Below are 25,316 nucleotides of genomic sequence, written 5' to 3' on the forward strand. Positions count from 1 at the left end.
ATATATGGACAGGGTTTTTTAAATATTTCAGAAAGCATAAAAGAATCTATGAAACTACTCTGAGACCACATTTTCTGAGTATTTGAGACATGAAAAAAGCTGGACGCGTACAGAGAAGCCAGTTTTTTTCCAGTACACAGCTAATCCCAACTATGCATTTGAGATGGATGATGAAAACCTTCTTTGAATATCAGATAAAAATCACTATTTGGCTACAAATTAATTTCAACATCAAAGTATGTTAATATATATTTTCCTGTGTTTATACTTTTAAGGTTAATATTATATCACATCCAAAAATAATTACTAGTAAAACATAATATTTAATTAGATCTTTAAGAAATCATAGCTTAGGGGCTGAATTCCTAAACAGTTTATGAGGATCATGTCACCAAATTCTGAAGTATAAAGGGAATGTTAAAAATTACCATGAGTCAACTTTACTTCTATTAACTCTTTATTTGTATGTGTTATCCTGTATAAAACTGCAGTGTTCTTAAAATACATAATGAATAATTACAGCTACTTAGGAAAGTCTGTCACTTTTGCAAATTGCATAGCCTGATGTTTAGCAGCAACATTTTCTACAGGCATATTGATGATAGATACACAAGAGCGAGATTACTCTGCAAGAGCGCAAAAGTCTTGAGAATACCCTAAGGACCTGAGTAGGTTCATGCTAAAATATTTGGCTAAGTTATTTAGTCTTCCACCAGCATTACTAACGTAACTTCCTCTGTTTAAAAAATCATGCTTTTTTTAGAAAATGGAGATGTTCTGAAGTTCTCAGATAAGTATGACTGGGATCAAAGATAGCAAAGAATGAATATAATAGATGAAGTCTCGTTGAATATACTTTCATTTCAAAAGTAAGAGCAATTCTATAAGATCACTAGACTGAAAATTTGCACCTTTCAATAGTTCAAACTTTAAATGTTTTATTTCTGCTTAACTAAAAGAGCTTAACTTCACACTTTATCTGATACTAATGAATTATTTTTAGATTTTTTCAGAATATCCATAACACTGATTTTTTAAATACCAGAATAATTTAAACTTCCTATAATTCCCAAATATAATATTCATACATTAGAATAAAACTGGAATTTATTTGAGAGCTTATTTTCCCAGTGTAGAACACATTATATATATATATATCTGTAGCTCTTATTAGTTGCCACCATTAACATCTCTGAATTACAAAACACATGCAAAAATGTCAAAATACAAAGTCTCATTTACATACAGTTTATACCAACTTTTGTTTTATAGGCAAATGGAATATAAAGTTTGACAATTCAAAGGCAGACACAATAACCACAATTAATAAAAGGTTGTTTAAAATTAGTTTTTTAGCTGTAAATCCTTACTTGAGGAAATACTTCAAGATATATGCTGAATCTTTCTATTCCCAGATCAGATGAAAAGAAAAATATTTTAAATTCCACCTAATGTAGTCTTAATGAAATACTGCTGAAAAAAACAGGATGTGTTTTGTTTGTTTGTTTTTTTGTTTTTAATTCAACTATGATCTGAAAGAGTAACAATATATTCGAAGGTTGTCTTAACAACACTCCTGCTTTACTGTACCCTATTCTGTAAAAAATATATAAATATAAAGCATTCAAGCCATGTACCTGAGAACAAATGGTGTAATATTGTTGTCCTGCCTCCCTGCCTCTGGCCCTGTCTCAAGAATGGACTTGAGACAGCCCACACTTTATGGAATTTTTCTCTTTGGATAGGCCCCTTGTATCTGCATTATAGCTTTGTCTCTGGTCCTGTCTCCTGACGCTTTTAACTTGCTTCCGTGGGTGGATCCCAGACCTGGTCCACTGTTTGCGATGCCTTGGGCTCATCAGGGACACAGTTACCAGCCTTTGGCTCTGCCTGCCCTGTTTAGGTGCTGCATGACTGTGCCTTGCTTAGTGATGGCACTGCCTTCACTGGGGCTACGCTTGGAACCTGGCTTGTGGCTCCCCTCATGAAGCAGTCTTGCTCTCGCTGCTCCCTGTTGGTAGGGTGAATCTTCATTATGCATTAGAGTGTCCATCAGCTGTTCTAGACTTTATTTATACAAGGGGTTAAGCGTTCCTAAACTTACTTGTGTCAAATAGGATTAGTTTTCACACAACTTCAACTATTTTCCTTCAAGGTTTGTTTTTCTTAGTGGCATCAGGGATATTATATTTACATCTATCACAGAAGGGTGAAATTCTTTAAAATCATCCAAACATTTTAAAACCAGTGAATAGCTTACTGGAATTACGAACACCTAAATACTTCCTTAGATAGACTTCAAACATTACATGGACTTGTCTAGATGTATTTGGGGAATAAAAAAGTAAAAACAAAGCATAGAAATTCAAAGTAATAAAACGATATCAAACATGCCCACATGACATTTTTCTCTTTTGGACAAAAAGAGGAGTACTGAAGAGAGAATAGTGAAGAGCATCATATATAGAACATACTAATGTCAAACTCAAAAAGTCAGTCTAAGGGCTACATTGGTGATGAGCTCTAATAGTGTTATTTGTTACTTACACATGGGTAAAGCAATGATGGATCAGTATCCTGCTATGTGAGATACAGCATATATTCAAAATAAAAAAAAAATTCCAAATCTTAACTATACAATCAATAAACTACTAATACAAACCCTCAAGAGAAACCAGTGATGCTATACGGTTGATCTACTTAGAGTTGTCAGCAGTTGTCTCCACAATTGTGCAGACTTCTAAACAAACAAGTTTTAATGAAGGATGTTTTTGGCAAGGATGGCCTTTTTTCAAATACTTCCAACGAGAGCTTCTTTTAAACCAGAAATGAAGCACAGTGGTATTTGGAAATACCAGTCATCATGAAAGCTGGAATAATTTGATGCTGAACAACGAAGTTTTGAGACAGAGTTAACATAAGGGTATGGAAGAAGGGTTAGACTGCAAATTACTTTGAAGGTGAACAGAATGATGATATTTGAAGAACTGAGCCAGGGGAGGGTAATATAGAGGATCATCGCATGATCAAAAGGATGGGATAATTTTGTTGAAAAATGTATTTAGGCAATTTTAAAGGTCATAATGCAACCTCCAGGTTTGACATAGGCCAAATTCTCTTGTAGGGGGTGGGGAGTGCTCCAGACATCTAAAAAATGTCTTCCTATTAAAGCTTCCATCACAAGTACAGTTTACAGTTCAAAAGGAAAACCTGTGGTAAGTGACGTTTTAAAGTATTTGTTTTTACTGTGCAAATACCCAAGCCCTGGAGTTTTTATGAACTTTTTACCAAATCAGATCACACTTTTCATGTTGACAAATCTCATTACAGTGCCTAAGGGGTCCCTAGCTAATAGAATGTAACGCATTTGAGAAATGCTGATACACATCAGATCGATCAGTCATCTAGACAGAGACAGCTATGAGTTGCCTATGTAAAACTTTGCTTCTGAAATAAAAACTGGTTCTAATGTTATATCAAAGACTACCCAGGGATTCGTTTATTAGCAGGAAAGAAATCAAGTTAGTGACTGTGAACTCATGGCTTATTTGTAAATCTATGAATCCTAGTACACAAAGTATGATAGTTCCCCAAAGACACAGTGCCCTGAACAACAATAACTTCTGTTTTACTCTTTACTTTATTATTGTCTTTGATATTTGATCTGAAAGTGATTTTTTTATTTATGAAGAAAAATGAAGTACATCTGGAGTTGTAAGAAAGTGAATTACAGATATAAACAACATAACTAACACACACACAAAAAATAAATTAGTTAAGAAATGTGGGGTTTTTTTTTAATATTACACTGAGATACTCTTCATTGATTCATAACATGCAGTTATGACTGAACATCAAATTTGTTCTGTGCTGAAAATATGCCAGGATCATAAACCCTTGGAGACTATATGAAATGGAATTGCTAGGGTAGTGATAAGATTTTTGTAAGTTAAAAAGCTTTTTATTAATTGTTTGTGGTTTATACTTTCTTAAAAATCATTCAGAATTCAATATATTCAGTACATGTGATAATAAGTTACATTAAATAAGTAATATTGTGAAATTTCCTTTTTCTTTGAGTTTGCTTCTATGAAAATGTTATTATATAATACTACACTGGATAATAAAAACCTATTTTTTTAAAAAGAGTATTTTCCACTAATATATCATTATATCGTTTATATAAGTAAGTCTTCATATTCACAGAGTCACAGAATGGTTGAGGTTGGAAGTGACATCTGAATGTCATCTTGTCCAATCCCCCTGCTCAAGCAGGAACACCTAGAGCTATTTTCCCAGGACCATGTCCAGATGGCTTTTGAATGTCTCTGCAGATGGAGACTCCACAACCTCCATGACCAACTTATGCCATATGAGTTAACCTCACATTAAAAGGTATTTCCTAATGTTCAGACAGCACTTCTTGTGTTTCAGTGTGTGCCCATTGCCTCTGATCCTGTCACTGGGCACCACTGAAAAGAATCCAGCTTCACATTCTTGGCACCCTCCCTTCAGGTATTTACATTCATTGATGAGATACCTCCCTGAGTATTCTCTTCTACAGGCTGACCCTAGCTCCCTAGCCTTTCCTTATGGGAGAGATGCACCAGTCCTGTAGTTGTCTTTGTGGCCCTTTATTGCACTCTCTGCAGTAGTTCCATGTTTCTCTTGTACTGGGGAGCCCAGAACTGGACACAGTACTCCAGATGTGGCCTCAGTAACAGTGCTAAGTAGAGCAGAACCATCACTTCCTTTGACCGACTGGCAAAACACCTAATGCAGCCCAGACACTTGCTTTCTTTGTCATAAAGGCACATTGCTGACTCCCATTCAACTTAATGGCCACCAAGATCCCCAGGTTTCTCTTGCCAAAGCTGCTTTCCAGCTAGTCCGCCTCCAGCATGTACTGCGTGCTTGATGTTACTCCTCCTCTGATGTAGGACTCAGCACTTCTGTTTCTAGAACTTATAAGATTAATTTCAGCCTTTTTCTCAGCAGTCAAGGTCCCTGCTGGATGGCGCATGACCTTCTGATGTATCAGCCACTCCTCCCAGTTTTGTGTCATCAGCAAACTTGCTAAGGGTACACTCTGCCCCATCAGCCAGATCATGTTGTAAGATGTTAAACAGGACTGGACCACTATTGATTCCCTAGGGTACACAGCTAGTTAGTGGCCTGCAGCTTGACCTCATGCCACTGATCACTACCCTCTGGACCTGGCTGTTCATACATTTTTCAGTTTGTCTCTCTGTCTGCTCCTCTAATCCACACTTCATCAGCTTTTTCATTAAGATATTGTTGGAAACAGTTCCAAAAGCCTTGCTAATGTCAAGGTTGACAATATATACTGCTCTCCCCTCATATACCAAGCCAGTTATTTCATTGTAGAAGTTTATCAAGTTAATCAAATGTGACTAACCCTTGGTGAATCCATGTTCATTATTGCACATGATTTTCTTGTGATTCATGGTTTCCAGGATTAGCTGCTTATCACCTTCATAGAGGCTGAGGCAAGGCTGACTTGCCTGTAATTTTCTAGGTCTTTTTGCCCTTCTTGAAGACAGAAGTGACATTTGCTTTCCTCGTCTTTAGGCACTTCTCCTAACCACCATGATCAATTAAACTTTATTGACAGTGACCTTGCAATGACATCTGCTATCTCCTGCAGCATTTGTGGGTGCATCCCACCAAAGCCCATGGACTTATGTATATACAGTTTGCCTAAGTATTTTCTGACCTGAGCTTTTTTCCACCAAGGGTACACCTTCCATGCTCCAGACTTACCCTCCACTCTCCAGGTCATTGTATTTCTGAAGGACAGCCTTAAAAGTACAGACTGAGACAAAGGTGGCATTTAGTACCTGTGAATTTTCCATTTCTAGTGTTATCAAGGTCCCACCTCATTGAGCAATGGGCCCACATTTTCCCTACTCTTTCCTTTGTCATTTACCTACTTGTAGAAGTCCTTCTTGTTGTCTTTCACATACTTGTCAGATTCAACAGAATTTGGGCTCTGGCTTTCCTAACCTTATCACTGCATGCTCAGATAATGTCTCTCTATTTCTTCCCAGGTTACCTGTCCTTGCTTTCACCTCTGTATATTTCTTTTTTTGGGTTTGAATTTGGCCAGGAGCTCCTTCATCATCCATGGAGGCCTCCTGACACTTTTGCCTGACTTGTGCTCTTTGAGATGAATCACTCTTGTCCTTGGAGGAGGTGATAGGCTTTCTTGGACATCCCATCCCTCCAGGGCTTTACTCATGGGACTCTTCCAAGAAGATCTAACACCAGCAAAGTACAAAATAAGGGTTGAAGTTTCAGCAGCAAAATGGAAATATTTTAGATTTTGTACAAGTAAGCCAAGTATTTTTTTCTCTTTGCTTGTAGTCAGACATTTAGTTGTGCTATCTTAATGGAATTTAGGCCACCTCGGGGACAGTTTTCTGTTGGTTACATATTCATTAATAAATGACTATGAAGAGGAAATATCTTTTATTAAATGTCTATTCAAATGATCAAGAAATTATATACTTAAATTGAGGACAACAAATCTGCAAATGTATAACACATACATAAATGTGCTTATATATGTAAATGAATATAAAAGTATTTGAAATTACAAATATTAGTGCCGAAATGTTAGTAGTAAGTATAGCTAGCCAGAATTTATAATGAAAAATTAGCACTGAAGTTATAATTACTTAATAGCTCAGGACTTTGGCAGTCACCCAGAAAAACCCAAATACATGTGTTATCTCAGTGGTTTAACTGGAAAATTACGAATCTAGTACAACACGTTCCCTGAACTGGAGCAAAAGACCTCAGCAAGTTGGAAGAATAAACTGTAAATTATGATTAGTTAGTAAAGATAACACTGTGCATACTGTACTATTTAGTTTTTGTTCTTTCTTTGTGGTAGGTATACCACAGGACTGTCAATAAAGATAGGGGTGCATTCACAGCATTAATGCTTGTGCTCATTATATAGACTAAAGGCTGATAATGCAACACTGCAGTATTGCTGAATTAAAAATTATTTTCTGCCTTCCCACATATAGCCTGAATATCAGGATACTCACTCAAAACAGAAAATTAGGACAAAAGGAATCATTTTATCAGCCGGTGTGGGATTAATCTAACTCAGTGCAGAAATCTACAGGCCCACCTCATCCTAAACAGATGTCTAAGATAGACAGATGCCATGTCTCCACTGAGTAGAGAGGGAGTCAACAACACACTCAAATATAGCTGTTTATATTCCATACATGCAGAGAGATGATACTGCTGATCTCATTCCTTCTCACGCTTAGATTTTCCTGGTCTGTACCAAAACATTTGTTCTCATCAGCCTGTGTATTACTAAATCTATGCACTTAGGGACTGCATAACAGTGAAATTTTAAAACAATAAAATTAAAACTGTGCTCCTGAACTGATCAATTTTTTTGCCAACAGCATCAGATCTCATGCTCAGAATTATACATTTAGTGGAGCAAAGGTTAGCTGAGGAGCAATTAAGCGACACAATCTAAGAATGTCCATGCTAATTCAGTTTAAACTCTCGTAAGTCATACAAACGCATAAATATATACATATATCTGTATATAGTTGCTATTAAATAAAACTATAAAACATCATTTACATGTAATTGGACAATCACAATTGTAGTACAAGTCACTTCAAAGCAAAAACTTACCTTTGAACCCAGCAGGCACAATTACATGAAAAGTGGCCAATTAAATCCATACAGGTAGCTCCATTTTGCAAGGTGAACTTAAGCATTCAGTAATTTCAACTTCACAGAAGGGTCCTTGATATCCAGGCACACAGTTACAGCTGTAATTATGCAAGTGGTCTTGACAGAAACCATATTCAGAACACTGGTTTCCAATGCAGTTGTCTATATCAAGTTCACAAAATGTGCCAGTGTAACCAAGGGGACATAGGCATCTGTTATTGAAATGAGAGGAGAAAAAACATAACAGAACCACCAGTCTCAAATATATCGTCAATAATGACTAAAATGTAACAATATTTTCACTGAGTTAATCACAAATGAATTGCAATTTTTTCCAGCATCTACCTTTTATTGATCACTAAGTAACTTTGTTTCACTAAGGACTGCTCACAATAATTAAATAGACACTGCACAATATTAAAAATCTTAGCTATTTTTAGATGGGACCAAACTAGTAGCTATATAGCTTTTAATAGCAGTCTCCCAATGACACACTCAAATAGAAAACTGGTATGAACTAGAGTAATTATGCATTTTAAGAATGCCTGTTCTGAAAATTATTAGTTCCTTGCTACAATATTATTAAGAGAAAAAACAATATTACATTCTGCTTGCTCTGAACATAAAATCAGTATAAAAAAGCTTTATTATTAGAAACAAAGGCTGCAATTTCTGTCTGTAACTGAAAAAAACAATCTAAACAATTTATAGAAATTGAGCAGGGTATTTTTTCCCCACAATGGAGGATGACATATGAATTGTATAAAACTGAAGATGACTTTTTCTTGCTTCCCTTTGTCCCATTTTATATTTTTCTCATGTGTGAATGAAAACAAAGCTATATTATCTCATAGCTTATCCACATCTCATAAAATTAGAAAATCCCTTGTATTTGGCAATATTTTCTTTGATTGATCCTCTTCTTACCATGTCCAGAGATCTCCTTACACAGGAGGAGATAATTTTACCGTAATCTTAGATGTTCTTGACCCATAAAGATACTATCTATAAGCTGGAAAGAACACGTTAAGGAAGTCTTGATTAGAGTAATTCTCCCTACTGATCTGTCTTGCAGAATATATACTTTTTTACTTATTTTTAGCAGAAGTGAACGTTTATGTTATTGTTTGCTTCAGTAATTGCTTATTATTCCTGCATTTTTATGTTAGACTTCTGGAAATTTCCACTTAGATATCCTTATATCCCTACCACATTTCCAATAGGATAATTGTAAATTCAGTAGGGAAAAGACTCCATGTAAGAATCTGTGCACAGAAAGGAACCTATAAAAGCCAGCATGATGGTAGCTATTTTGAATGTCATTTCACAAAAGTTTTTTTGCAATATAAATTTTGGACTAAGGAAGTTATAACCATATCCACCAATGGTATACTTTATTCTCTTGTTCAGATAGGCTCTAATTTTACTTGCAGTTCTTGGCAAGAGAGAATTGGAAAGATGAAAGAACTTTGTCTATGTACAAACTAGAGATTAAGATGGGCAGAATACTATAAGAACTCCTATTGTAATACTAATTAAATAAATCTGAGGAAAAAGGAAGAGGAAAAAAGGGATATGTATAAAATGAATAGCTCCTAGTGTTCAATCCAATTAAATCTTTTGAATTTTTTTTTTCCTCACAAGGTAATCTGTGGACATTTGTGCAGTTCTGTGAGTTCAATAGTAGCTTCAGAGCACACAGAAAATTAGGTGGGTTTTCCTTTTCATGTTGTGACTAGAAGCCTAGAGTAAAGCAAGTATCTTTTAAAAGGAGCTATGGTTGGTTGTTAATGTCGAACTCCACAGTGGACTGAGTTTAAAGATGGTTTCATGATTTTCTTCTAATGCAAAGGCTTTTGATCTATGGAAAAGCCAGGTACAATTAAATAATAAAATGGTTAATTTATTAAACAATAAAGTCACCAAATGTTTGAGCCAGAATTATTATTTTTTTATGTATATAAACAAATACCAGCTGCTTTCATATCCTCTGGCTCCTTGAAGGAAGGTCCAAGCTTGCCAGTGAGACTCTTGTCAACGTTGTGTCTTCTTGATCCCTAGGAAATTATTTTAATAATACCTGAGGCCTGGCTTTGTGCTCGCTCATATCTCAAGGTGCGTCTGTATAACCATTTCAGATCAGATGATGAGAAAACTTTTATGATGAAATTCCTGGCTGTTCCAAACAGCAGTATTTTGTATAACATTGCAGAGCAGTATTGGAGCATGTAAAACTGATTTATTTCAGTTGAAACTAAATCAGTAAAGTGCTCCTTGGAGTACAGACAATGTACACCAACTGCTAATGGGCTTTTAGCCCATGGACCGAAATAGTTTGCTTGAAATAAGTGCTCCATATCTTGTATAGTGTGGTTGCGAGTTCTTCAGCACCACCATTTTTGCTTTACAGATCCATTTCTACTTCACTGCAGTACCTACTCAAGTAGGTATAGCTACTGTGTTCTCTCTTCCAACCTCAGTCACTCCTCAGCAAAGGAAAAATATTCCCCTTCTCTTGAGAGCTCCATCTGATCCTTTTTAAGGAATGAAGTTCAAACAAATAATCTCATACAGTTGCTTAACAGCTAAATGTAAATGATGATTTACATAAAATTTAATTATGCATAAACATGCAAAACATGTGCATTCTTACTTACCTTTAACTACACAGTTTCTGAATCCAACAGTAAAAATTCAGTATGGAAACAATAAACACTTAGCCATGTATTTTTTTTCTGGTGCAGTTAATCACTTTATTTCCTTGGTTAATTATTATGTAGTAAAAAATATTTTTTTTACTCTAATGATTAGCGTGTGCATTGTGAAAATGCAACTGTTCAATCATTCTTTAAAAACGTTCTTATCATTGATACTGAATAGAATATTTAACTAACAGTTCTTAACAAGAATGAGAGGAAAAAGAGAAGAAATTTTCTATAATTTCCCTATTATTATGAGTTGTGTAGCTTATCTTCAGAGACCACAGAACTACACAGAAACAGATTTAATGGAGAATCTTCTAAATTCAGTTTCATACTTCCATATTACAAGCAATGATGTTATGAGCATTGTATTTTTCAGTGCTTCAGTGTCTGAAGAAATCTCAAACAAGTAAGGATGGAAAGTCTTTTGTTTTTCATGGTGGAATTATAACTGGATGACTTTCATTTTAATATGGCTCATCTTCTACAGTGGATAAATTAAGCACTCATTTTTTTTTTTAGATTCTTCATTTCATATTATTGCCCAGGAAAAATAAAACAAAATCATGACGTTTTCCTTTGTCACTTCAGCATGAAAAGTTTGTTTGGTTTAGCTGTTAAGCATAGGTTACTGCTTTCTTGGATATACAGAAGCTGTTGTGTCTTTTTTTCTTCAGTGTAAACATGATTAGAAAATAACTTCAAAACTGGATCTGCATGTCATGTGAAACAAAGTGGCTGACTTATGCAGCTATTCAAGTCCAAATCTGTGGCAGTGGCCTAGAACAATGTAAAACTACAAACTAATGGTGCGGGAGGAGGTTTTGTTCTATTAGTGTTTGCCAAATGCATATATTAATGCAAACAGAAGCATTCTAGTCCTCTTAATAACAAGCTATTTTCTTATGGTGTGCTGAGCATTAAAACATCTAAGAATCATTCATTTATTGTTTAGAATCCAGAGTGAGGTTTAGAGGTGATAGAACGACCTAAAAGTTCAATAAATTCCTTTTAAACATAATTTATAATAATTTACATCAAATTGTAACTGCATGTTTACAAATAACGTTGGTATTTAACATTGTATATGGAAAATGTACAAAGGGAGGCTATAATATATTTAAATTAATAAGTTAGTAATAGTCTTTATTTAAAATCTGTACTTTATAGTGTGTCTCAATAAAAAAGGCCATATTTATGCAGTATAAGTCTAAACTTGTCAGGTCCTTACATTTAGTGTATTTTTTCTTTGTTTAACAGCATTAACATACAATACTTACCATTTACATTAATGTATTATATATTCAACAGTATTATATACGTAGCACATATTTTATACAAAAGTATGAATTGCACTGTGCATATTTCTTAAATTTCATGCATAGTATTGTAAGTGTAGTTCTGTGGGCTTTGCATAACATCATCTGATTGCATTTATTTTTAGCTTTAACATTTTTATAAGATTCTAAATGATACAAGATGTTTAATAGATGTTATCATTTCATTTCTAAGTCAATCTAGGAAATGGCTTTTGCACACAGTTTTGTTAAACACTGTGCTGGTATAATGCTGACATAGCTGAACTTCAAATATCTTTTCCTGTCTGTCTTGGAAATAATATCAAGACCAATGATCTCTAAGTAATTAAGTCTTTTAAACTTGTCGTGTGAAAAACATCATCACCACATTAGATTATAATGAATATGACCTTGCATTAATACTTCAGCAGCACTAAAATACTGAACATGATATCAAAAGCTTTGAATCATAGATTGATTTGCAGTTTTCATTTGTTGCAAAGCTGAAATGCTTCTCTAAAATAAATTCAAAAAGAATTTGTATACAGATATATATGAAATCAGAATTTCTGTTTGTGATCTCTAGCTCAGGAAACATGTTTTTTTGCCCTTATCAGAGAAGCCCTGGCTGTGTCCTGGCACATTAGTTCGGGGGCTCAGCCTTGCAGGGGCATGAGCTGGATTTCAATAGTATAACCACTGCTGTGGGACCCAGTGACTGCTTCCTCTCCTGCCCCAGCTTCAGCTTTGGGGATGGCCCCTCTGGGAAGGTGGGGACACCTCCCAGAAAAGACCAGGAAATACTAGTGACATCCCACAACTACTTAAAGAAGACTAAAATGTCAATCTTATAAACTGGGGGAACATTGAAACGATGAACATGGCACCAATAAAAACATAAGTATGAAGAAGATCTGTATTAACATTAATAGGAATAACAGTAATTCCTTATATCACATATGTCCTTTTTTGTCCATAGCGAGATTTTGAGTGTAACATCCTAGGAAGTAAAACTAATACCTAAATGCTTTTGCTACAAACATGGATTTTAGTAGTCGATACCGAACATAAGCCACAGTTATCCTATTGTGGATTGCTTTGCTCCCACACGTATGCAGACAACGTCGCTACTCTGCTGCCTAAATCCAGCTAACATTGCACAATAATTTGATATGCCTGTGAAATTAATGTTACATAGAGATGCAGATAACTCAGGCATGGAATTTGGTCTAAGAAGTAACATGTTACTCAAATGCAGATGGTTATGGCATAGCTGCAATGTGTTCCTGCCAATACACAGTAGGATGTAAGTTTTTATCACTAAAGGTCTAGAACAGCAGATGTGCAGGTAAGCAAGTTGGTACTAGTTAGTCCAGACAGGGTACCTGTCTCTGCATCACCACAAACTGCTTGCACTAAAGAGATGTAGTACCACTTGTGCCATTGAGTAAAGAACTGTGTATGATGGACGAACCTTTAAAACAACTGGAAAAAGCCAAAGACCAGACTGAAGATGTGGTTATGGTGATCTGTGCTAGGGGATGACCAGGATATTCTTGTTCTTGAGACAAAAGTCACATAGAAGCACAGAAGCTTCATGTTAGCAAAAACTTCCCAGTATGTCTCTACTTTGTTTTTTTAATAAATGTTTTTTATCATTACAGTAGTCCAAGCAGATTAACTGCATTTACTCAGAATTAATTGTTTTGTTTTCTAGTTGAAATACTAACTGCACACACATTCATAAATGGACTAAAAGGTTATTTACTTTTATTTTGGCTTTTTGTAAGCATCTGTTTTCTCTGCAGAAAAGCTGTTGTATAATTTATTACAGAGATATTCCCTAAGAAATAGCAACATATATTCAACTACCTTCTGGAGTTGTAGCAAGGCAAGGAAAAGTATTTTTCCTCCTTCTGTAGTGGAAGAAGCCTATTATTGCTACAGAAAACTATGTATATCATAGTACTAACTTTATATAGCACTGCAAGCTAGGTCCTGCAGTAAAATTGCATATATAGTATAGGATGAATAAACTTTAAAATGGAAAATTATATATATATATAAATATATATTATATATATATATATATATATACAAAAAAAGACCTAATCAAACAGCTTAATTTAATCAGCTGGCAGCAAATGGAAAAAGTAAAAGATGAATAAAGTAATAGAAGCTTAACTTCTGAGTATCACAAAATTTAATCTAAATTATGTTTACTTTTCATAATCTTGCTGGCATCGTGCAAAGAAATGTTTCATATTCTAAAGCATTTTATTTAACAATTTGCCACTAGGTAAGGCTTTACTCCTTCCTAGACAGATTAATTCAAGATTAAATTATACACACTGAAATTTATATACTGAATATTGATAAATGAATTGGTGATTCAAGCTTTACTGTTCACCAAATCTAATTTCTTAATAGGAAGTTTTCCTGCATAAAACCACATGAAATGCTTACCTCACAGCTATATCTATAGACTAAAATACATTTTTAAAACATATTAATTTATCATGACCTTTTAAACAGCAGTAAATCCTACAACACAGCTTCTTCAAATGTTTAATCTGAGTTCTTAGCCCTTTTTGCTAGCCTTTCCTAGGGCTACAGTAAGTGTAGAACTTCTTCTGAATAGACTGGACTGAAGAAACACAAGAAAGAGGAGAGGCAATGGAAACTACATTGAGTGTTTTCACTCTGTTGCTCCCCTTTGCTGAATAGACTATAGTAATCTATTAGGACTTATTTCAATTAGTACCTTAGTTGTCTGAAATGTAACATTGTCAAGGCACGTATTTACGAGGGTGAAGAAAACAGACCAACAACCACCTCCCACCATCCCTTGGATTTCAAAACAGGAGGATGAACACCTTGAAGTGTTCTTTCACTTTAATTATTCATTAAATGCTTCTCATTGACCCATGCTAAGTCAGTTTTTCTCTGTCTTCTACAGAAAACACAATGAAGAGATACAGGTTCTTTTTCAAAGGAAAATTCAAATACCTTTTTTTATGTAGCAATACTATTTAACAAGGCAATGAATCTCTGGTTTTTCTCTCAGGTGTAGTGACCAAAGGTCAAGAGAGTCTTTTGGTGTGTGGATGTGATTTGTCTATCGCATGGTATCTGCCAGATTCATCAGCCAGATTCATCAACAGCTACACCATCAACCCGGTAGTAGGAGCAGTAATTCTTTGGAGAAGTTATCACTTTAAATACATGCTGATTAACTTATGTTATAATATCTCAAATAGCACAGACTCAGCTGGAAGCACAATAATTCATTTGAATTAATAAGAGGCTTTGCGTCAGTGCGATTGAGGCCACTTTAGTTGTAAGAGAAGGCTCACTAAACCAGAGGAGTAAAACTCCTAAGACTTACTATCCTGATTATGTTGCTTTTATTAAGTAACCTTACTGAGTGTTACACTGTATCACAGTTTTAAAGTCCCCCTTCTTCCCCATCCTGAACTCAAAGGAAATTCTCTGCATATATTAAATATAAACCTACATAACACTACTGTCTGGAACAGTAATTTCAAAGCAGGAGAAGCAACAGAATATGCCATGGTAAGGAGATAGAAAGTTATAAAAGTTACATATAGTTGAATGATTATTTTCAATCTGGAAAAAAAGACAGCTTGTGGAACGTGAGAGCTTAAAAGAGAGGGGGGCTGTTCTTGAATCTAAGCTAGATACTTTCCATGCTTTTGTGGTCTTAACATTGCTATAACAAGCCACCACTGCAACAATACACTATGACCAAAGTTTAACAATTAGTTCAGAATTTAAGATTTCTTAACTGGGAGAAAAGTCTAGAGTTTTATGCTAAGTTCCATAAATTAAGAACTAATACATAACAGTTTGGCTTACATAATAAGTGGAGAAGGTAAAGGTAAGTGATGTTTTGAATGACTAGAATAGCTTTAAATATGGATCTCAGTATGGTTGTTAATGGTATTTACATATCTAATTTTCCATATATTATGCTGACAGTTTCTCATGTCTTCCTGAAACTACTTTGCATTAAATACAGCTCTTAAAAAATGCATTATAAAAGATGTTACTAATTTTAAGATAAAAATGCAAGTTGTAAGAGGCTTTAAAAAAAGTTGGGTGACTATAGTAGTTATGTTCAGCATTTCTTCTATTCTTTTAGTTTTAATGATGCATTAGAAAGGAGAAATTACAATTGTTTCACTTGTTGACAATAAAAACTTCTTGGGAAATGCCATTATTTTTAAGGAAGGAATAGTTCAGTTCCTTTAGGAAATGCTTCACTGTCATTGAGAAACAGCAATCTTCTGTCGACAGAGCAGGTATTATGCAGTAAATACTCTGCACATTGTCTTTGCAAAATAACCAGTTGTGTTTCTGTGGGGTGAAGTTCTCTGATAACAAAATTGTCCACTAACACATTTAGGACAGGGATTTTGATGGTATGTTTTCTTGTTCCTTAAATAAATGCAGACTGATCTGTCAACTTAGTTTATCTTTCAAAGACTGAAAAAATAGGAAACCTTTTCTGTCAGTAGCCTGAGTCTGGATTACTGAGCTAAATTCAAAAGTTCTTGTTTTACCAGAGGTCTTCAGACCTACTCATTTCTTGGTAAATGCTAGTGGATTTTGAAAGGCAAACATGGCTTTGCTCTTCTGTCAGGAATCTTTTTTTCTGATATAGACAGGAAAACCACTTATTTATCAGTCAAATAAAATGTCAAGAAATGGTCCATTAATTTGATACAAGTTGATTGCAAGCTGGCAAAAAGGAAGATTGTATACTTTTGTAAGGACTCTGGCAAAATTTCCTTTTAACTCTGGTATATTGAGAATCCTACTTATCTGTATTTTTGTGCTTCTTTGGGGATTTCAGTTATTATTACAGAAGATCCTATGAACGCAGAGGTGGAGTGGAAGAAATTTTTAATGAGTTCTATTTTAATTTTGTCCACTGTTGCAACTTTTTCTAAATAGCAACACTAAAGCATATTAATTACAGTGATTCTAAGTACAGGACATAGCATAAAATTAAAGCCTTTCAAAATAAATTCACAGACATTATAGAAAGATTTTAGTTATTCTGGTTTTTGTGGAGGAAAAATAAGTAATTCAAGTCTGATAATAACAACTGAGCTCTGCTTATAGAAGATATTCTTTTCCATGTAATTTTTTGCCATAATTCTACAGCTCACTAAGGAAAACATATACTGGACAGTTTTGTCAATACCTAAAAAAAAAAAAAAACCCCACATAAAAAAAAATACACAAATAACTCAGCATTTCAACTATTCACTTGAAAATGATAAATCAAGTTCTAATAAGAAAAGTCACTCCATGTAATGCTCTAGGCTCATAAAGTGTTTACTATTTACTAAAAGAGATTGTTTATCTGAGGTGTTGCATAGTTGATTTAACTTCTTGATCCATCAAAGAGGAATACTTGTGAGGTTTTCCTATGCAATACTTCAGACTACACAGTCTTACTGGATGCATGTGCTTATTGAAAGTTAGTATTCATGGCATTTTATAATCTAAGAAAAATGTTACTCCAATAGCAACTCCCTTTGTAATTCGTGTTGAAGTGAAAAATATCCTTATATGGCATAAACTTTTTTATGGAGGATTGTATGGAAAGCATCATGTTAGTACCTGTATTTATTAATTCCATCTTCACATGTGGCTCCATGTTGGCACTGGTTTACCTCACAGTCATTAATATTCTCCAGACATGTTTGTCCTGTCCATCCAAGAGCACAGACACAGTGGCATCTCTGGTTTTCTTCATCGCAGAAGCAGCTACCACCATTTGCACATATCTGAAGGTGAGAAGTGCAAATACATAAAGAGGCTTTTCTCTATATGTTGAGGGGTTTCCCCAGAGTTTAACCAAATAAGCTGTTGATAATAAATATGGTTATTTAATGTTTTTATGTTGTAGTATTACAAAAAGATCTCCAAGAACCTAAGATACTGAATGTGATTAAAACAATATATCAATTCATTGTTTAGTTGAAAGAGGCATTTATGATTTAACAGTGCCATTTTAATAACTGACCTTAAAATGTGCTTGTTTTTGGATGGATGATAGTGAACCAGTCTGTTATTGTTCCATTGAAAGAGTAGAATAACTGTTCTATGTATTGTTTAATTGAATTTGTGACTATTGGGGAAAAAAAGACTGAATATGACTTTAATTTTAGTCATAATTTTGATTCACAAACTAACCTTGAATCTTTTATATATATATATGTGTGTGTCTAGGTTCTGGGAAGAACAGAAGATTCGTTCTTTTCAACCTGTATATATTGAAAAATTAATATACCTAAATGGGAACACCATTCTTTTTTCTTCTAGCTTTTATTTGTTAATATTACTTAATAAAAGTTCTTCCTGTATTCTTCAAAAATTACAGAAAGTTCTAGATCAGAAGGAATGTTCCTTTCTTTATTTTACTTTTAGGGTCCCATTTAAATTCCAGGAAAAATTTTGCTAGTGTAGAAATGGATAACTACATTTTCATTTCAAAGTAATTAAGAACCCTCCTTCTAATCAATTGGTTTTTAAAGCAAATGGTGTCTAGAATATGAGCTAATGCACTACTATTTCATTTTGATGAGTCTGAATCTCTTTATAATGTCACTAAGATTTGTAATAATAACAGTTCTTGGCAGAAATCCTCTCATATTCATTTGTCTTTGATTAAGTTTTAAATTGAGCTTAAAACTAAGATACTTTTTGCTATGCTATCAGTACTGAATTTTAGACAACTTGGAAACCTTTTCTAATGAGAAAACTTAAACAAAAACACTGCTCACCATAAGTGCAAAGAAAACTCATGTGTGTGTAGTTTTGGGAATATTCTCTTATATGATTTCCATATGTCTCTTACCTTTTAATTTAAACACTTCTGCAGGATTTGTCCTGAGATTCACTATATTCTCAAAGCTCAAATAGGTCAAATAAGCTTACACTCAAGAAAACCACTTAGAATAATCTTAGACATTAAGACAAAAATTACATTTCAAGATTGTCACAATATTATATACATTATATTCGTATGTTGTTTTGCTACTTTATACGTGTTACCCTTTAAGATGTTAATGCAATCTAAAGCAGCTTTAAATTAAAATTAAAGCTATGGAAATTATTTTTACTATGAAATCTAGTTAGTAGTTTTCTCTATCAGATATATTTTTCCTCTTTACTGCAAAATTAATTCCATGTTGGTTTAAATATTTAAAACTTTGAGTTAGAATGTTTAAGAAATTTGTAAGAAATTAATGCTAAATAAATTTAGTATTCTATTACTGAAGTCAAACTACATACCTCTTTATTGTGGTTTTCTAAACTTCAAACCTGCATTGTCGTTTTCTAAAGTTACTACAAAGATTTGTTTGTTATTTTTTCTTATATAAGAGATACTTTTAAATTAATATAAATAAACAAATGGACTTTTGGAAAGAGCATCCCTCTCCTATCAATCAGCTTTTCGCTTTCCCCAAAGTAAATTTTCTTCCTAGTTACGATTAAACACAATTCTTATGATTTAACAGATCATAAACAAGGGCTCTTCTGGTTGGTCTTATCATCACAGTTCTGTCTATAGCAACTGCTTTAAAATAAATCTGCTTTATTGTGCCACCTTGATAAGTATGTAAGAATAATTTCCTTTCAGTATCAACCAGGAAATGTTATTACAGCAAAGAAAGATAATTAATCCCTAGATTAATATGTTTTATCTTTTCCATTCTTCACTCTGCAGTAATTGAGGGAAGTAAACCTGTCTCTTTTCTATGTATCACCTGTTGTCCATTGCTAGAGATAGGACACTGAGCTAGAAGCATCTCACTTAGTGCAATCATTATTTCCTAACACTTCTTCGATGTTATCTTTCCTGGAATTCTCTGTAGTTTGAATGAAATAGTTATTTTTATATTCACACACACACACAAATACTCTCTCTCTCTCTCTTTCTCTCTCTCTCTCTCTCCACCACCCCCAACCCCCCACCCCCTGGCATATCTTTTTACTACAGACTTCAGGCTTTATTACTGCAAAATCAATTGTGCCTGGATATCAAAAATTCTCCCAAAGTGTAACTTCAGTTAATCTGCCCTATGTCCTTTCATGGACTTCTGGTACATTAAATAAGTAGAATAAAAAACAATTATTAAACAAAAAAACCCCCTATCTCCTCAAAACAAAGCTGTTGGCATTTCAAGCAATATTTGCTAAAAGTTCCAGAAAAAATTATGGAAGTTAAAGATTAAAAAGAATAATTAATATGAAACAGTCTGCATAATTTAACTGCTTGTAGAATTAAGTTTTACCTACATTGTAGATGCTATTGAACTATTCCTTGTGCAGCAAATGCTTAAAATCCTTAGACTGCATATAAGAACCTGATGTCTTTCTTGGTCTCCAGAATATGAGATAGTTCTTATAATTTATGCAGACTCAGTTTTTGGGGTTTTTTTGCAGTATATTTCCTTTTATTTAATTTTGCTACTTTGACTCCTGACAATTAAGCATTATTTTTCCATTCCATAAGTGTAACAAGTATTGTTAAAGCAGTTTCTAAGAAATAAACTTTGTAGAGAACTATATGGAAAATATCTTTCTACAGATGGCTATATTGCTCAGCATCCAAAACACCACTTGCAGTGTCTACTAGCAGTACTAATTGAAAAGTCATTCAATTTCTTATTTTGGAGATTAACTTCACAAAACAATTATGAAGTTCACAGATATTTGTATTTTGCAAATGTAATTTACATTCTACTTTGCCAGACCTTTTCCCAAGGTGGTGTCAGGTTCAGTTTTTTCCATGTTTAATATATTCCTCCATTCAGAAAGAAAATGCTGAATGGAACGGGGTCAGACTCATGCAGAATACTACTTACTATTTCTCTTGGACATTTGTCCAGGAAACTACTGCCAGTTGAGTGTAATTATCTTATCTGCTTTACATCAAGCTGGAGCAGGTCTACTGTTTCACTAGATTTCTTATGAGATTACTGCGTAAGAAGCTGGTTTATTTCAGCTTTTGTAAAAGCTTTTTACTTTTGCCACTTCTTGTTACAGAAAGAAAATAAATTGATTTGAAATTAATTATAATTAGTTTCCTTCAGATAAATAAAAAAGTTATTTCTGAATTTCTGAATGTATATAATTATATAAAATATAATATAATGTCTCCCTTTCTTACTTTTCCTGTCTTCACTATCCTGCACAGGTCCTCAGAGATAAATACCCAGTGACCAGCCACCTCCAAATTTTTTGTGAAGTTCCCCAGAACAATCTTCTATTAAAGCATTAAGTATTTTCTTTCTTGTCTGAATATTAAAAAGTTTAAACCATGAACGCATAACTTCAAAACACCACCAAGATATGAGGCCCACAAGCCTCTTTTTATGTGTAAACTCATTAAACAGATAGACAAAAATACACACACACAAACTGTTTTCATGAAGGCATTTTAAAATCTGTTTAAATCAAATGATCAATGCAGTATTTGGAATATGTCAGAACTGCAAAGTCAGCCTCTAATCTGAAAGTCAAGCATCACATCATGTCAAATGCATCACAAGCAACAGAGATTTGCTCACGAGAGAGCTATTTGCCCATAAAACTGTAAAGTTAACCGGGAAAGCCATACTGAATTTTTTCTAGCTTTTAAGATCTTTTAAGTGTTTTTTCAAACTCCTAATACATCAAGCTCAAAGAAAACAATATGAGTGTCCATACTTTATTTATATCAGTCTTACATGATTTATCTAATTGCCTTACTTTTACTGTATAAACTTGCACAGTGTGTAAAGGATGAGGACAAACATAAAAGTGGCAGCTGCTTTAAACACTAAGTGTGCATTAGGCACATGGATACTTTAATTCAAAAGGTTGGAATTATGACCCTCACTGCAAATGTAACAGGGTAGCTTGGGATCATTTGGCTCATAGAAAGAGGAAATAACTTCCAAGTAAATTATGCAAGTAGAGCTCAATAATCCCGTTGGACACAACTTCAGTACCATAAAGGTGTAGATAGACACTGATAAGACTTTTGAGAGATGGTTCTGTTCCTAAGTTGTATGGAAATTATTTTTAACAAACCAAACTGATGTCCACTAAGTATGTCTGTTTATATTTTAAAACTGAAAATAGAATTAAAAAAATTTTGAAAAGTACTTTTAAATACCTATGACTCCTTTTATAAAAGAATAACTATTGGCTCACATCTTGAAGTTCCCATACTTACTGCTACAATTTCAAATATTTTCCTATGAAATGCTAAAGGAACCTATGATTTTGTGAGCTTGCTGACAGAATTTTGAAATACTATTTTTTTTGAGGGAAGCAATAAAACTGCTCAATAGGGCTTAGTCACAGCCACTAAAAATAATCACACTACTTAGGATACCTCCACATTTGTGATTGATTGGGTCACATGTGGGCTTTTGAAATTAATAGTCTCTTCAGGGATGTTGTGGAATTCCCATCTCTGGAAGCCTTCAAGATGTGATTGAACAGGGTGCTAGACTCCCCCTAGGCTCACCTAGGCTCCCTTTCCCACAAGATGTTGGACTAGATGGTCTTTCAAGATCCTTTCCAACGCAAGTTGTTCTGTGATTCTATGGTTCCACTAAGGTTATTTGCTATTACCAATACTTGTATCAATTCCCTATGAAGTCCTGTTAATAAAAGTAATGGGGTTTGTAACATACATACTGTATTCAAATGTACTGGGATATTTTCTGAATTTCTTTGGATATCTTCCTGAATAGATGAGAGAAGAAAAGATATTATAGTATGAAGTGATTAAATTTGGTCTTGTTGGAAGTCATTAATTTAAAGATGCCAAAATTTTGATTTATTTGGAGGCCCTTCATAATTCCAGGTACAGGGCAGGCAAGCTTTATCCTGTATAGAAGGTTAAGATTAGATTTTGAAATCTGAAGAAAGGTATGTCCTGTTTTAAAATGTTCACATTTCCTTTTTATATTTATTTTAAAATAAATAATAGTTAAAATAATATTAAAAACAACCTTAATGAGTGGTTCCAAACAATGTTTATCAATATGGTGATAGGTGCTTTATGTATAAAAAAATATAAAAATATATATCTTTCAAAGTGTTGCTCTTGGAAAATAAAAAAATACACAACCAAAACGCCAACACATTAATTTCATTATACGTTTATGTAGAGATAAAAGAACCCTAATGATATAAACTTACTTTCTGTTTATTAAGAAAATATTTAAAATATTAATATTAATTCCAGTCTATTCTGCTGAATACACATAGGTAAAGCAGTTCAGCATAACTAAGGCACCATTGGAAATGGAAAATAAATGAAAGAATACAAAAATACATACTAACTTTCCACCCACAAAGAATAAATAAGAATAAATGCATAATTATGAAGTTTACTGAATAATATAAAACTTTATTTTCAAGTTATTACTTACAGTACTTTAAAATGTATTAAGATATTAATTTGTTTGAATAAAGCTTTTATTTTTTTCCAGTAAGAAAATGATATTACTTTAATGATCTGTAGGCTAAGAAAACAAGTTAAGCCCAAATATATCAGTCCTTTATTTTAGTTTGTATTCCCTTTCCCATTAGAAAATCTGATTATTCACATTATGACCAAATTGTTTCTCATACAGTGAGTGTATATAGACTCATATATATATTATTTTTTCCCCACATGACAACATTTATGATGGTCTATGAAACGTTTGTATCAATAAATTAAATGTGTCTGAGGGGTTTTAAGCAAATATTACCGTAAAATGTTTTACTAGCTCCCATCAGCATCCTTGGCACACCATCACTTCCCATCCTAACTAGCTATAATGATTATTGCATCATTATGGTGTTATGCCATGTACAATAAATTTGCACTCGGAATGACACTTTAAATCATAAAAATGTTAAAATTTACCAGATGCTGAACAATTTAAATACAAACCTTTGAGCCAGTGAGAATTTCAGTGTTACATTTCATATTCATTGGTGAGTGTGTACCCATGGACTTCAAAGTGACATAAATGTTGATTGTTTCTTTGTAAACACATTGTCTGCTCTGCATATTATATTTTTATGGTGAATATATTTCAATAAAAGAATTGATTAAGTCTTTGAAACACTGGTGATCAGTTTGAGTAGCTGTTTGAAAGGGCTATATAACATTGTGTACATAGCTTTTAAAATATCTATCGTAATAAAAAGTGCAATGAGATTTTACTTTATCCCATATCCCAAATCACAGTAAGTCAAGGGCCTGGTTTTGTTGTCCACCCTGATGTGAATTAATCCTACCTAAACAAGTAATTTAATTGAAAAAGTCACTAAAGGGAAGTGAGAAGGACACAGCAAATACATTACTTAAAGACATCTGGGTACACAATGGATGTTATTCTGGCCTAAGTATTGTTAATGTCTAACTTAAAGATTTCTAGATTACTTTGTATGTACAAAAATCAAATTCATTACTATATTCCGTGAGCATTTAAGAACAACTTGCAAGGAGAATTTTTATTTTTTCTGACTGTATTGTCAGCTCTCATTAAATTGTAGTTAATTTTGCTTTAGTTTTTTTTGTTTTCATTATGATCTTCATTTTTGTTTTTAATGGGAATAAAGCCTTTGTCATTCTTTCTGTGTATTGGTGTAGTACCATCAGCCTTCTCTCTAGTATATTTTAAACAAATCAGACTTTTCAAGGAACTTTTGATTTAAGTTCCTACAAGTTTCACACCATAGCAGCACCAAATAGGGGACAGAAGGAGACCTCAGTGAGTAAACCTACAAAGAACAAGAAAGGAAGAGATCAGACATTACACTTTGTCAGACACTGACATTACTACTCACATCATGCACTTTCGGGTGTGCATGTTACACAGGAAAGAGAAAGGTTAATAAGAGAATATATCAAAAGTGTGTACTGTGTTTAGGAAACCCATGGGAAATGGGTTCCTTCATCATCAGCTCACTGCTCTTAGAATAACTTGTTTGATTTCTCAAAAACACTGGGGGGAATATATAACTTTATCCTACCTCTGTGTTTCCAATACATGGTGATAAACATGTGTAATTAAATCCATGAGATTTATCCATACACAGTGCTCCTGGGGCACAGCTTATATTGTAGAATAGGCAGGCATCAATATCCAGTTCACATCTTTCACCTTCAAAACCTGCACCACAAAGAGAATGTTTAATCACAGTTCATTCAGAATATTGACATTACTTCTGTTCAGGGTGTTAGCTGTTAACACTATTCCACCAGAGTAATTTGCCAGTTTTATTTGCTAAACAAAGTGAGAAAGTGGAAATCTTCATAAAAATGTTCACTGCATATATTGAGGCATATTTCTATTTTTATGTTGCTATTTCTTACTGTACTGGGTCTGGCTGAGCCCCACAGCAGCCCCCATAGCGCTGTGCTTGTGTTGGTATCAAGAAAGGTGGTGATAACACACCGGGTGTTTGGCTGCTGCTGAGCAGCGCTCACACAGCACCAAGGCTGTCTCTGTCTCTCCAACCTCCCCCCTCTCACCAGTAG

At 33.9% G+C, this 25,316-nt stretch overlaps 1 protein-coding gene across 1 annotated transcript in view; it reads right to left on the bottom strand.

Annotated features, from left to right (window-relative positions):
- The window catches only part of EYS (eyes shut homolog), an 874,042-nt gene that overhangs the window by 745,671 nt on the left and 103,055 nt on the right, over positions 1 to 25,316 (bottom strand). Inside the window, 5 exon segments of the mRNA XM_037392524.1 lie at positions 7,696 to 7,708; positions 7,710 to 7,762; positions 7,765 to 7,949; positions 17,393 to 17,559; positions 24,809 to 24,948. Coding sequence (XP_037248421.1) covers positions 7,696 to 7,708; positions 7,710 to 7,762; positions 7,765 to 7,949; positions 17,393 to 17,559; positions 24,809 to 24,948 — 558 coding nt within the window.

Source organism: Falco rusticolus, chromosome 6, assembly GCF_015220075.1.
Source record: "Falco rusticolus isolate bFalRus1 chromosome 6, bFalRus1.pri, whole genome shotgun sequence".
NCBI classification, from domain to species: domain Eukaryota; kingdom Metazoa; phylum Chordata; class Aves; order Falconiformes; family Falconidae; genus Falco; species Falco rusticolus.